Source organism: Apiospora aurea (assembly GCF_038362705.1).
Source record: "Apiospora aurea strain CBS 24483 chromosome Unknown utg000004l_segment0_segment0, whole genome shotgun sequence".
NCBI classification, from domain to species: domain Eukaryota; kingdom Fungi; phylum Ascomycota; class Sordariomycetes; order Amphisphaeriales; family Apiosporaceae; genus Apiospora; species Apiospora aurea.
In genome coordinates, this window is record NW_027117391.1 from 5,602,504 (window position 1) to 5,617,014 (window position 14,511).

Genomic DNA, 14,511 nt, shown 5'->3' on the forward strand with positions numbered 1-14,511 from the left:
CCCCTGTTGACGTTGTGGTCTTTGGCCGCACGGTTGATGCTTCCGCCGGCCAGCACGGCCTGGACCGCCTGCGCAATGCGAGCTTCTTTGGTCATGTTAGTGGTGGTGAAAAGAGGAAAAAAGAGGAAGAGATTGATCTACTTCAATTAGGAGACGAGTGAGATTTGACCCCTTTATATACTGTTGTTATTGCTCAGGGGCTCTAGAATCATCTGAAATCAGGAGGGGTCAATCAGAGGGGGGGCAGCCAGTAGGGGTTGCATCTTAGATAATAGCTACTTGCCAATTCGCCTCGAACTCTCAATTCATAACTAGAGCTTGCTACCTTATTTTGATGATTATTCATGCTTATAGTTCCACTTGAAGTTGATCCATATCCCGACTTCATTCCTCGAAAACAAATTCATCAGGCTTGTTGGTATTTACGAATTTCCTCCCCTCTTTCAAACACGCCAAACACTCGTCAAACATCTCTTCGGCATAAGCCTCGGGATCGTGGTCAATCTGCCAGGGGGCCGGCTCATTCCGCACCAGCGCCGGGTTCTTCTTGACGGCCTCAGAGTCGACCTGGCGGTGCTTCTGGGTGCGCTTCATGCCCGTCGCCTCAATGGCCGCAACGCGGTCGATGCGCAGCATGTTATGCACCCGGGCCCCGTCCGGCAGGGGAAGACCCGGAGCCGTCACCACCGCCGTGCTTCTCGGCGGCCAGACGCAGGCACCGCGCCAGCGACACGCCGTCCTCGAGCGCCTGCGTCCCGCCGTTGACCGTCGTCGGCAGGAACGGGTGCGCCGCGTCGCCAATCTGCATGAGCCGGCCTCCCGGCGAGCCCCAGCCGCGCCGCAGCGCCCGCCGCATGATGCGCCAGTCGACAATGTGCGCGCGCGGGGTCGCCGCGACGACGGCGCGGAGGTCGGCGCCCCAGCACCCCTCGGCGTCGAGCTGCCGGAGCGCGTCGGCCGGGTCCAGCGTCGCGGCCCAGGACTCGGACGAGGTCCCCGGGTCGTCGCCGTGCTGCCAGACCCACGACGCGGTGCCCTGCCCGAACAGGACGATGCCAAAGCTGCGCGAGTGGATGCCGTCGGCGGCCACGGTCATGTGGGCCCGCCAGGAGCTCCCCGTCCTGCTTGTGGTAGTATATCTCCGGCTTATAGGCGATCCTGTCCAGAGCGGCGGCCATGGAGGGCCATCGCCGGAGGACGTGGATGGCGGTCGGGCCAATCGTGATAAAGTCACCTGTGGTTGGGGGTTTTCAAGACGTTGGTTATGATCATTACTTGACAGAAACTAATACCATGACGGGGACAGCAGAATTATCTCTTACCAGCTGTTTGGATGGCGGGTTTCGACTCCACTAAGGTGGTGCCGAACCCGTTTCGGACGCATTCGAGGGCGCAAAAGAGTCCGGCTAAGCCGCCGCCGACGACGAGAACGGTTGGGCTTGCGTCGGCTTCCGACATTGCTAATAGGTAAGGCGGGATGGTCGTTTGCTTTCTCCGTTGGGCAGGAAACTCGACAATAGCTCGACCTTGTGTAACTACTCATGGGCATATGCGCATTCTTCTGAGTCGAGGCATGGGCTTGTGTGACACGCCCGAGCTTGTCAGAGCGAGCGTTGCTGGGATCATCGTCGGTTCCCGTCCAACACGACACCGAGCGTTTCAACGTAGCCCAATCGGATGATGCATGGTGGGAAGATCGGCCGCCGGGTTCTACCATCGCGTCTAGTTTGCCTTCGGACATAGCGGCATTGGGCGGCATGTCTTCGGGCATTCTTTCGGGCTTGGCTTCGGGCATGATCATATCGGCTTCTACCTAGACCAAAAGCCGGCGGATTTCGCCCAATATGATCAGCGAACGCCAGAATTGTATGGGGACAAAGGAAATGCAGATCTGTGAGGACGAAGTGGATTTGCCCAAGCGAGCGCTGCACAGATTCCGGCAAGTGATTAGCCCGGGGGCATTTCACTTGGAACCCTTCCGCTTCTCACATGATTTTTATCACTCATACCCCGCGTTCTGAAATCACATCACCAAGTCATTTCATTCGGGGACTCGAACAGAGGACAACCCTCCAACGATGCTCATTCTGATTCCCGGCGCGACAGGCCGGATGGGCCTCTGCCTCGTCCGCGCCGCCCTCCGCCGCGGCCACCGCGTGCGGGGCCTAGGCCGCGGAGCGGGCGGGCGTCCGGCGCTTCCACGGCGCCAGCTGGAACGCGGACTGGGAGGGGATGCCGCTGGGGGTCATCGAGAGCTACGACGCCATGATCTGCTTCGCGCGGCAGACCCTGCTCTCGAGCCCCGTCAAGCCGCTCTACGTCTTCTGCGGCGTGCTGGCCATGACGCTGTTCGGCGTGCCCGGGGCGGGCTCGCTTGAGGGCGACAGCCACTTAAGAACAAAATGGCTATGTGAAAACCGACTCCAGAGTGTGTTTCTGGTGGGCATGATCATAGTCGACCACATGGACGCTCAGTCGTGCCCGAGATAGTCAGTAGGGTCCGTGGTCCAGCCTATCCCAAACTCGCCATCAATGCCGGGAGCATGATCTCCTCGGTGAACCGCCAGATGGCCTCGGAGCTCTCCGACTCCCACGCCGAGCCGGTCCAGAAGGTGCTGTGCCGGCCCTGCAGCCCGTCGAGCTCGCGGTAGAAGCCGGCGGCGACGGCGTCGGAGGACACGTGAAGGAGGTAGGGCGCGTGCGCCAGCAGGCCGTGGACGGCCGGCCGCTGGCCCGCGGGGGACGAGACGTCCTGCGCGCCCTGCACGAAGTAGGCGGTGCGCAGCAGCAGGCTCGCGGCTTTCGCGGGCGTGATGTCGGCCGCGGTGCTCCACCAGAAGGCGCGCGCCTCGACGTCGGCGATGCCCGACTGCGAGATGCCCAGCGTCTCGGGCAGCGGCGGGATGCCGGCCTCGCGCGTGGGGTCGACCAGCTGGTAGCCCGTGTCGAGCGGCAGCCCCGTGCCGTTGAGGATGCAGGTCCAGGTGTTGATGTGGGCGAACTGCCGCGTCAGGCGGGCCTCGTCGGGCCGCAGGTCCAGCCAGGGCGCCAGGTCGGCGTGGCGCGGGCGGATGGCGATGACGAGCTTCTTGTCCCGGACGGTCTGGATGCCGCAGGGTCGCCGGACGACCAACTCGACGCCCTGCTCCGACCGCGTGACTTGCTGGATGTGGCTCTCGAGCAGGACGTTGGCGGCGCCGCCCAGCTTGTTGTAGGCCGTGTTGTAGATGATCTGGTTGCCGCGGTTGATGGTGTAGAGGCGGTCGGTCGTGAAGGCCACGACGCTAAAGTACTTCATGATGTACAGCGTCGGCAGCTCGAGGGCGTTGCCGGCCTGCTCGTAGAAGACCTGGTACGCCATGGCGGTGGCGTTGTACTTCTCCAACCACTCGCCCCACGGCAGCAGGAGGTCCTCCGGGACGGGGTCCGGGAGGAAGTAGCCGGGCGCCGAGAAGAGGTCGCCATAGCGCCGCATCTGCTGCAGGTAGATTTCTTGGGCGGCGGTGACGTTGCCCGGGACCGGGTACGGCAGCTCGTTACCGTTGGTGTAGTCCAGGTACTTGGTAGAGCCGTTGGGGAAGTAGCCCTCGTAGGGACCAATCGGGATGCCCAGGTCGGCAAAGTAGTTGCGTGCCGTCGACGTGTTGGAGTAGAGGATGACGCCGTAGTCGGTCGTCTGGTTGGTCCCCGGGTCGGTGTACGTGGCCACGTTGCCGCCCAGCCGATTCTCGATCCCGATGACGGCGACGGACTTGCCCTGCGAGGCTATTCCCACCGCGGCGTACCTGTGGTGTGGTGGGGGGGTGTTTGATCAGCAACGGGGTCTCATGGGAAGAAGAGAGTTAGGGTGCTGCAGCCGGTAGATGGGTACCACTTACGTTCCGCCAGAACCGCCGCCGACGACTACGACATCGCGTTCGAGGGTGGGCTCGCAGCCCCCGCGTCTCGCATGCGCATGCACTTGCGTTACCAATAGGCTGGACGTCGCCCACGTTAACAGGGTGGATCGGAAAAGCGACTGCATGATGGGAAGTGGCTGTGACTTGGATTGGATAGAATCGAGCAAGGTCCCAGGGTATATGTCTGCTTTTGGGAGAAGAGACATCAGTGGTTGGTCTGAGATGCCTGAGTGGATGCGCCGTTGAAAGTATATGTTTCGTGGCAATTATTTGAACCACATGCAATGTCACACACCAAGTAACATGCATTTCCCGTCCAAGGGGGTTCTGTAGGTTCTTCGACCTGTTCGCCGAAGGGTTGCCGACTGCCAAGCGAGCTGGCCTTACACTCCAGATCCTATCCCGGCACTGTCTTGCACAAACTTCCGGGAAGTAGGTACATGCGAACCAAACCCCGATTTCCCAGTGGCATGAACGATGCTGTTTAGATACCATTGATCGATCGAGTCAGTTTGCTCGGCTTTCGCAATATCCTCGGGCCTGTGTGATATGTAATGTATCATGCCCCAGTACATTACAGCCAGGCCCACTGTGTGTAGCAGCAATACACTAGGGGTTGGAATGAAACCCCGAAGATCTCCTAACCTGTCGGGGTGGGACAGTTTGGGGTAAAATCAATGGTGTCGATGTTCATGGTACACCGTTTGTGCATGTATACTTTTAGGTAACATTTAGATAAACTGGTATAATCGCCTGTATGAAGGCCAGAGACACGCCGCAGATTGCACTGTAGGATAGTCCATCCCATGTGCCCATCCCATGTGGGCTCTTCATCATGTCAACGGTTCCTCTCTTAGGTTATCGAGTTACTCTTTAAACTGTTTTATTCGGTCGATTTCCGCCTACCATGCGTCTCAGCCAGCGTCATATCGCCAATACTGCGGCGGCCATAACACCGAGTACTGATATCCAGTCATCAATTATGTAAGCTGGTGCAGCAAATAGCAGCCTATTGGCCCTAACAGGCCCAAGACCGATAGGTCCTAGCTATGATTCCTAACTGGACGCTTCTCCATCTCCAGCACGCAGCGTTCGAGCTCGTCCCGGATCGCTTGGATGATTGGACGGCCCCAAGCCGAATTCTGGGCACACTCGGGCGTGTCCGAAGTCGCCAGCCGGACCTCCAACTTGCGAATGGCGCCGCCTGCCTTTTGGAGCTCCCGGCACAGGACCGCGCGGTGCAGCATCTCGTAGTCGTCGCTGTCGAGGTCGAGCACGCTGAACTGGATTTCCATGGGCTTCAGCACGATTCGTTTCGAGTGGTACTCGGCCGTCACGGCCACCTCGTACCACGACACTATCTTCGACAGGATGGTCAGATGAAGCAGCGCCACGTGTCGGGAGTCCACGCAGCGACGCTCGAGCAGGCGCGGTAGCTCTTCCAGGGCCGTCTTGTTGGTGGAGAGCAGCCTTTCCATGAAATTCACCCAGTAGGCGGCGGTAGGGCTGGCGTCGTGTAGGACTGGGCTGTATTGCAGCGACTTCAGTACCCCGAGGGCTCGCGCCTCGCATTCCGAAGCATGCCCATCCTCTTGCTTTTGATCTTGCCGGCTGATCAGCTCAAAGCCCATGTCGTCACCTCCTTTTTCAGACGGTTGCTGCTGCACCGGTTGTATATGTGCATTGTTGGGCGGCGTAGTTGAGTCTTGTAGATGCGCACACTGTGTACTTCGGACGTTGCTTCCCACGTGCAAGTTGGACAGGTCCAGCTCGTTGCCAAAGCTGAAATCCGGGATCGTCTCCATATCAATGGAAATGTTGGCCGGTACGGAAAACAAGTCGGCGAAAGAGGGCATGGTGGAGTATTCCACCATACCCGTTTCGCGGAGAGGTTGCGGCGGCTGTGACGACGGTGTTTCCCGCGGACTCGTCCTCACTCGTCGTGGGCGTCGGCCATGCCTGCGTGAGGGGCTGTATTGGCAGAAGTCGTCAATGTCCAAGCAGCGTTGGCATACGGGGCGACGCTTGTCGCACTTGACCTCGGCGGTAGTGCAAGCGTCACAAGCCTGCCGTAGCCGAACCCGACGTTGAGAATCTCCATCTATGGCAGTGGCGGGAGTAGTCTGCCCGGAAATCGGAGGAGAGCTGGGCGTGATAGGAATCTCGATTGAATGTGGCGACATCTTCCGTCCAAGGCTTGGCAGCACAACTTGAGATCTTGCGGTCCCAAGACTTCGGAGTGGAACGAGTTTGGGTCGGCAACAACCGGTCCACCGTAGCGGCTAGACAGGAGAAACCAGGTAAAGGAAAATAAAGCATGGTCCGGCATCCGGGTGTTGGAACTAGGAAGCGAGAAAATGGGCATTGGCCTGGTGGCTTGAACAGACACTTACTTTCATCTTTCGTTTCGTTCGGTGTAGGAACGGACGTGCCATGGTAGACGCCGATACGCGGCTCATGTGCGATCCCCTGCTGTAATAAGGCAGAGCACGGAGTGTTTCCTATTGGGCAGTGTTCTCAAGTAAGCAATTGAGAGTAAGCAGTCACCTTGGTCTCATGACGCCTTGCGGCGCCACTCCTCATCTTCTGTCAGAACCGTCACGCCATCTGTCGCAGGAGGATAGAGACAGGGGTCGCCCCTTAACACGCCTAGCGCGCTACGCAAGACATTTTATTTGTGTATTTATTAGCACGGTAGCACCTTTCTCTTTTGTTCTTTTTTTCTTTCCTTTAAATAGTATTTTAACACTCAATATACCATCCGAACGCTCTCTGCCGTATAATAGTTATAAGCCCGGCGCTTTTTATTAAATAAGCTCGTTATTATTATTATACTATTTATCCTATTAAACCCTACGTATTAAAAAGCGATTCTAAATCTATATTTTCTTATACCTTTTTATTTTCTCATTACTTCCACGACGCTTACCATGTTTAAACCCTTTATTAAGCTGGCTAATATTAGGCTTAAAACTAAGCGAAACTGGTTAAATTAGTATAATTCGCTTAAAATAAATACTCTCGAGCGTGGTATTTAAATACACCTTAATCCTAATATACTTAATAACGTTTATCTTTATAATAAACCTAAGTTACGTATAATTAACGAAATTAAGTAAGGTTTAACCGAGAACTTTTAATTAGCAAGCGAAACTATTTTAATAAACCTTGTAATAAGGGTATATACGGCGGTAAAAAACTCGGAGCCGATATACGACACGCTTACCGACGATATTATTAAACGTATTAAATTTAAATAAAGCGAATAGAGCATAAAATTACACCGCTATATAATATAAAAAAATACTTTTATTATTATTAACGAGTGAATTAAGCTTACGGTTCCGAAGGCGTATATTAACGTAATTTATAGTAATATTTACGAATTAAATTAATTGCCCACGCTTTAAAATATTATCCGTTAATTTAAATAATAGTTTAAACTCTTCGCGAATTCGTATATTACTTTCGTTTAAAACTAATATAATAAACTTTTAAAGCGAGCTAAGTTAGGGGGAAAGGATTCTTAGCTTTAATTAACATAATAGAGTAAAGCTTATATAAACGTAGTTTCCGAAAAATCCTTGAAATATAGGGATACTTAATAACCCGTATATAGCTTAAAACGGTTAATAAGCGATTAATACTAAGATAAAGTCAACGCCGATTAAAAAAACTCGACTATGCGAAGTAAAAAAAACGCACGTTAACGAGTTTAGTTATATTAAGTTCGCTATTAAGAGAATAAGTAAAACGGAACGGGCCGAAAAGAGGAAAATATTCGTTCTACGTTTCGCTTAATAGTAAACGGAAAGAGTATAGATTAACTAATAATCGTAAATCGTAGGGCTTATTAAATTACGATTACCCCTGTAGACCCCGCTCCAGTGCTTGGTCACGTTATCGCTGGCCACTAGCGAACTATTACTATTTAAAGTATATTTTCATTAAAAAAACTAAAGGTAAACTTTTTAACCGGTTAATTCACTTAAACTAAGAGGCGTGCGCGGAAATTAAGCACCGATTAAACTCCGATACTAAATAAGCCTCGTTACGTTAATAGCTTATTAAACTTAATTAAATTAATTTAAGTAGTTCCGCACGAAAAAAAGTATTATACGTAATCATTAATTATATATTTTTTAATATTAAAAAGGATTTTAATATATCGGTTCATTAAAACTAAAGACTATATAACTTTTTATAATTAACCCTAATTAATAATTATAACTCCTATTGTATTATTAATAGCGAGAATTTATTAATGCTAGGGTTTCTAATATTAGCTTCGGTTAATAAATTTATAGAAACAGGTATAACTACGTTTTTAATTAAAAGGTACGGGGTAAAAATTATAAGGGATACTTTTACGGCGCGAGGCGAGCTAACTAACCTTAAGCTTAAAAAGGTAGCATTAATCGAAAGCTTCTATATTAATATTATCTCCGAACCGCTTTTAGGAAACGTTAATATTTAATACTATAAAAAAAACTGTACGTTACGAATAAGATCGTTAAAAAATAGTATTGTAATACGAAGGCTTATAAAAAAGGTAACCTAGTTTTTATTAAATATAAGCCTTTGTTTACCTCTTACACTAATCTCCTACTAATAAATATAGCCGGCGTAATAAGTATTTACGTAATAATAAAACGCTCTATAGCGAATAAAAAGCCCGTAAAAAAGGTTTATATAAAAATAGATTTAGGAGAAAAATAGCATGCGAAAATAGGATATTTAAGTTTAAATACTCTCGTAAAGCTCGTGTACGTAATTAAAAGTATTTCGATTAAGGGTTTAATGTAATTAAAGTGCGAAACATGTATAACGTCGCTTATAAAACGCGTTGTTTCGCGAAAACCTATTAAGAGAGCACTTAAACCCTTTTACCGTATACTTTAAAACCTCTTCGAATACCCTCTAAGGTACGAGCTCTTAAAATATATACTACTGCTAAAAAATAACTATAATAATAAGGTATAAGCGTACCCCACGAAATCTCGCTCGTACACGGAGTTATTTAGGGTAATAAAAAAATTTAAACGGTATATCTAGCGTAAATATAATCTTTTTATATATTATTTTAAATATAATAAAGAAACTAGATTGCTAGGAATTTAAAGAAGCACTTAATATAATTTCTAGTATAAAAAGGAAAGCATTATTATAAAATAAGGGCCCGTAAACATTAAAAAGCCGATAAATAATTAAAAGCGAGCAGGATAAAAGGTAGTAAACGTTGCTTTTAAAATAAGAATAAGCGTTAACCTATTAAAAAACTTATAGCTCGAAACTATTTAAATAGCTATTAAGCTGTTAAACATGTGTTTTATTTAATCTTAACGGTGACGGAGCCTTAATAAAGTATTAAATTCGTGGTTTACGAACTACTTTAAATAGTATAATCCTGCGTAGGTTAGAGCCTTTTAAACAGATTTAAAGCTTAATTAAAGCGGCGTATAAACGTTTAGGTATAAAGCTTATATATTCGATCGTAATAGAGTTAAAGGCCGGCTATACAGGGAATTTAAAGTGTCTTTAAAAGGTTATATAGGATACCTGGTAAACTACGAAGCTATTAATATTTACCGTATATAAATTCCTAAATTAGCGAGAATTATTATTTCGCGTAATATTAAGTTTAATAAGGACCTCTTTTACCGAAAAGGGGAAAAAAAGAGCTAAACCGGAGTAGAGAGCTCGTCGAAAAAGTCGAGGAGATCACGCTTCCTTCGAGCTTTAAACTACTACCGCACGCTACTTTTACTCCTTAAACCCTAACATTATAAAAGGAGTTAAATAACTTTACCGATCCTATCTCTCGTCTTAAAAAGCTTAAAAAGCTAGTCCCCTTAAATTTAAGGGGTGCGGCAGCTTTTAATATGTTTATTAACGAAACTTTAAGGGTAAACTTAATATTTAAATTACGTTTAAAAAGTTATAAAACCGAGCGTAATAATACGAGTAATACGGGACTCTTATCGCTAAGCCGTATACTTAAACCGGAAAAAGAGTTCGGAGCGAAAAAGCCGGCTAAAAACCTAAAAAAAGAATCGAAGTAAATAAACTACCGTTATTTATTTTCGAAAAACGCTAAACGAGCGAGCTTATTAATATAAAAAGCCTTAGAGATTCGGAAGCTTCCGAAAAACGAAAAACAGCGTAATCCGGTAAAAGAAAAGAATAGTAAACTCTTAAAAACATTTTTCCTATTATAAAAAAAATTTAAAACGAAATTATTATAGCTATACTATTAAAAATAATAAAAACGTTTATATTTAAACGTAAACTACGTACGCGCTATTAAAGGCGTATAAAAGGGTTATAAAAGCTTAATTAGAAACGATTACGCTTATTACGGCTAAAAAAATAAAAAAGTAATAACACTAAAAAACACGTTTTTCGTACTATATAGCGAAATAAAACCGAACAGCCTATAAAAATTAGAGGATTATAATAAATTAACTGTTCGTATAGCTCTTATAGTAGCCTCGTATACGTTTTTTACTACTTACTTTTTTAACATTAATAAAGCGTTATTATTAAAAAATAAAGAATACCGTATTACTTATATTATCGTTACGAAAATATGTTTACTAAAAAAAATAACTAGAAAAGCGGTATTTAAGCCTTATTTAAAACCACCTTCACGCTTTTAAAATAAAATAGTTACTTATCTTAAAGAGAAACAGTTTATAGCCGCTATTAAACGAAAAATTAATAACTTAATAAAAATAGGGGCCTAAAAAATTATTAAACGCTTTTATAATAACGTGGTTTACCACTACGCGACGTATATTACTTGGCGACGCACCTTTTTTATTTCTCGACTTTTTTATATAAATTAATTTAATTATAACGCTTAAAATCAATTAAAATTACTCGCTATCCGATTTTTCGCTTAATTTTATATTTTTTTTACATATTCGCGCATTATAACCTATTTTGCCGTAGATATTATAACGCTTTTTACCGGTCGTTTTCCGCTTTAACGAACCCCTATTTTTATTTTTATCGGGTGCTAAACGCTTTTTTTTACCTTTTCGTTTTATAACTACTAAGATTCCTTAATAATAAGGGCTCTTTTAAGCTAAACTCGCGACTTTTTAGCTCTCCGGCGTTTAAAAAGTGCTAAATTAGCCTTTTTTAATATATACATCTTATCGCGCATAAGGGTTATTTTATAAGCCATTTTAATTATACCCTTCGCTATTTAGTCTACCGTATTTAAAATCGGCGTCGAAAAACTTCTTTAATAAGTAAACACCCTCTTTTTAATATAAGTAAAGTACTTAGTTATTTATTAAGGGTTAAACGGCGTTTAAGGGTCGTAAGTACTAGCCGTCCCTAAATAAAGTAAGTTAAATATAGGCGTTTAAAGACGCATATTCAGCTTATTAGTTACTTCGTTAAGGTTATAAAGTATTAAACTAAATGCGTTAAATCTAGATTTAATATTAATTTCCATAAAAACAATAGAATACGCGGCTTTAAAAATAATAAAGAACTCGAGCTTAATAATATAATTTATAAAAGCTTTAATAAATAACTCGATTTTTTTTAAATAAGCACGTTTTAAAAGCGAATAAAGTACTATATTAAAAAGTTAAAGCAAGTGCGATAAATAAGGAGGTATATTAATAGTAATAATATCGTTATCCTAATAGTATACTTCGAATTCGGTCGAAATATAACTTTCGTAACCGTCGAGAATTAAAAAGGCGGTAGCGACTTTTCGTTTATAATCTAGTATATTTATCGAAATATTTAATTTAATTTATACCTGTTTCGTTATTAGTCTAATTATTAAAAATCGGCTTAATTATTTAATCGCCCGGTAAATCGGTTTCGCGGGATTAATTTACGAGGTAATATTAACTTTAAATAATTAAAAACGGCGGAATATATTAACCCTACGAATTAATACATTTAATCGCCGTTACTTATTCCCGATTATTAAACTAAACTAACTTCGCTTTTCTACGCCGCTCGGTGCGTATTATAACGAGTATTAACCCGATTATACTTATTATAAAACCGGTTTCGTCGAAATTTTAAATATTTTCGTTAATAATCTCGTATTTCGCCTTTATATTCGTAACTAATGTAAACTAAGTAAAAATAAATTTAAAATTTTTATAAAAAGCCCTTTAATAATCGTACCGACGATTTATTTTAATCTTTAAATCCGGGTTACGATCGATAAAACGTTTAACCTAGTGCTTACCGACGCGGTCGCCGCCGCGTAACGCGATAAAAAAATTAGCTATATTTTTTACACTAGCGAAATCGGGAAGCATCCCTCGAATATTTAAATTAATTATATATTTACGAAGTACCTCCTCTTTAATTAAATTTATTTTACGTCGTTTCGATCGGATTTCGCGTTTTAAAGTTCGGCCGTAAATTCGATAACGTAAAATTAATTCGGGTATATTATAAACTTTTATTATTACTCTTTAATTTATTTAATTCGGTCCGTTTCGTGTAGCTTAAATTATTAAAACTATCCGATCTTTTTATAATTAATTAGGCATTATAGTTATAAAGGTATTACGCGTTAAAATTTAATTATATTAAAATTAAATTAAGGTGCGTCGCTAAGTAATATACGTCGCGTAGTAGTAAACCACGTTAATACCTTATTATTATTAAAGTAAATATTTACCGATAAATTCAATAAAAATAACGTTTATATATTATATAAAGCTCGGATTTATATATAAAGCGATAAATAAAATATAAACTCGCTCGCGAATATATATACCGTAATATTAATTACGTAATCCTTTCGAATCGTAATAGCTTTAATTATGAAATTTAATTTAAAAGCGAAATAATTTAATATAATTAATATATTCTTTAATACGACCTTTATTAAAGGATTCTTACCGGTATACTATAAGCTCCTTTTAAGGTATAAGTAAACCGGGATATATATTAAGCTTTATAAGGCCCTTTATAGATTAAGAGAGTCTCCGCTGCTATAATATAACGACTTCCCCAGCACTCTTCGCAAATTAAGCCTTATTAGTTTAGGGAAGGAACCCTATTTATTTTATAATAAAAAGCGTATAATATTCGTAGTCTTTTATATAGATAATTTCTTAGTTTACTACCGGAAATTAAAACAGGATAAAACCGATAAGCTAATAGTTAGTATTAAGTAAATATATAAAGTAAAAAACTAAGGTAATGTGGCCTATTATTTTAGCGTGCGTATAGTTAAAAATAAAGTTAATAAGCGTCTCTAGCTATCCTACGATACTTACTTAGAGAAAGTAATAATTAAATATAGTTTAAAAGTATTACGGGCTACGGTAATATTTTTACCGACCGAGGAGCTATTAAAATATATTAACGAAACACTAAGGTCACGGATTAAAGCTTATTAAGAACGAGTTAGGTTATTATTTTATAGTTTTATTATAATTCGCCTTAATATTACGTTTATATACTCACAATTATCAAAATTCTTAATAAACCCTAGTAAAGAGTACTTTAAAGCCGCTGATTAATATATTCGGTACGCTTACGGTATTAAGTTCGTAGTAGTCTCTTTTAAAAAGTAAAAAAACGGCGCTCAGGCGTTAATTATAATAAACGACGCCTTTTTCGCGGATAACTTAGAGACGCGTAAATTGTTTTATGGGTATATTATTATATTATTCGATGGTTTAGTCGTATAAAAAGTAATTCGGTAAAACACGGTTACTATATCGATTACAGAGGTAGAGTTACTAGCTTTATAGTAAGTAGTAAAAGAATTAATTATATTTAAGCGTTTATTTAAAAATTTAAAGCTCGTACTTAACACCCTATTCTCGATATATTGCGATAATTAGTAAACTATTAAGTTAATTATAAGTTAAAAAAAAGATCTCTACGAGGTTAAAGCACGTAAATATTTAAAACTTTTAACTGCGATAAGAGTATTAAAAGCGAGCTTTTTAAGTAACCTATTTTATTATAAAAAATATGCTAGTAAATAAATTAACGAAGAATCTTTCACGTACTAAATTTAAGCACTAAAAAAAACTTTTAAACCTATAAAACATTCGATAGTTTAGTTATATATTATAAAAAGGTAAGTACGGAGTAATAACGGAATAATTATTATAACCACCGGATTTCTATTAATTTAAAAAGCTAAACCCCGAAAAATAAAAGTTATTAAGGTATAAAAGCCCGCGAGAAATTTTAATGAGCACGTCGGCTTAATTAGTTTATATATTTTAAACACGAAAAAATAAAGAACGCTATAAAATACTTAATATTCTTAAGGGTAGTACGTTAACGATAATAAAACGAAGGTTAACTGTTTAGTTTAACTCGGAATTAATACTAGTAAAAAGATCTTTAGAGTCGGATTTTATCGAAATAAGCGAGGGGCTCTTAAGGGTAAGGCGCTTTTTAGCAGGATAACTACGCATATTAAAATTAATACCACGCGAAGGCGTAAACAAAGGGCTTAAAATAGGCGAAGCGCTTAGCGGGTTATTAACTTTACGTTAAGCATTAGTGACGGTAGGCTCGTTAACATTATTATAAAAATAATAGGCTTAGCTTATAGCCTCGACGTTTATAAACGTATAAAACGTATAGCGGTATT

General features: G+C 42.7%; 5 protein-coding genes across 5 annotated transcripts; 1 reads left to right on the forward strand and 4 right to left on the reverse strand.

Annotated features, from left to right (window-relative positions):
* Positions 1–384: 384 nt before the first annotated feature.
* Positions 385–636, reverse strand: PG986_006523 (uncharacterized protein; the record flags this gene model as incomplete). The annotated part of the gene is made up of 1 exon (XM_066842745.1): positions 385–636. One exon carries the CDS (start codon positions 634–636, stop codon positions 385–387), a length of 252 nt encoding a protein of 83 aa, XP_066702607.1.
* Positions 637–680: 44 nt separating this feature from the next.
* On the reverse strand, positions 681–1,801 carry PG986_006524 (FAD-dependent monooxygenase; the record flags this gene model as incomplete). The annotated part of the gene is made up of 3 exons (XM_066842746.1): positions 681–1,234; positions 1,323–1,460; positions 1,540–1,801. The coding sequence occupies 3 exons, from the start codon at positions 1,799–1,801 to the stop codon at positions 681–683; spliced, it is 954 nt and encodes a 317-aa protein (XP_066702608.1).
* A 277-nt stretch (positions 1,802–2,078) lies between these two features.
* PG986_006525 (NAD(P)-binding protein) lies at positions 2,079–2,490 on the forward strand (the record flags this gene model as incomplete). The annotated part of the gene is given in 2 exon segments (XM_066842747.1): positions 2,079–2,156; positions 2,170–2,490. 2 exon segments carry the CDS (start codon positions 2,079–2,081, stop codon positions 2,488–2,490), a joined length of 399 nt encoding a protein of 132 aa, XP_066702609.1.
* Positions 2,491–2,512: 22 nt separating this feature from the next.
* Positions 2,513–4,024, reverse strand: PG986_006526 (uncharacterized protein; the record flags this gene model as incomplete). The annotated part of the gene is made up of 2 exons (XM_066842748.1): positions 2,513–3,785; positions 3,879–4,024. The coding sequence occupies 2 exons, from the start codon at positions 4,022–4,024 to the stop codon at positions 2,513–2,515; spliced, it is 1,419 nt and encodes a 472-aa protein (XP_066702610.1).
* A 918-nt stretch (positions 4,025–4,942) lies between these two features.
* Positions 4,943–6,082, reverse strand: PG986_006527 (uncharacterized protein; the record flags this gene model as incomplete). The annotated part of the gene is made up of 1 exon (XM_066842749.1): positions 4,943–6,082. One exon carries the CDS (start codon positions 6,080–6,082, stop codon positions 4,943–4,945), a length of 1,140 nt encoding a protein of 379 aa, XP_066702611.1.
* Between the last annotated feature and the right edge of the window lie 8,429 nt (positions 6,083–14,511).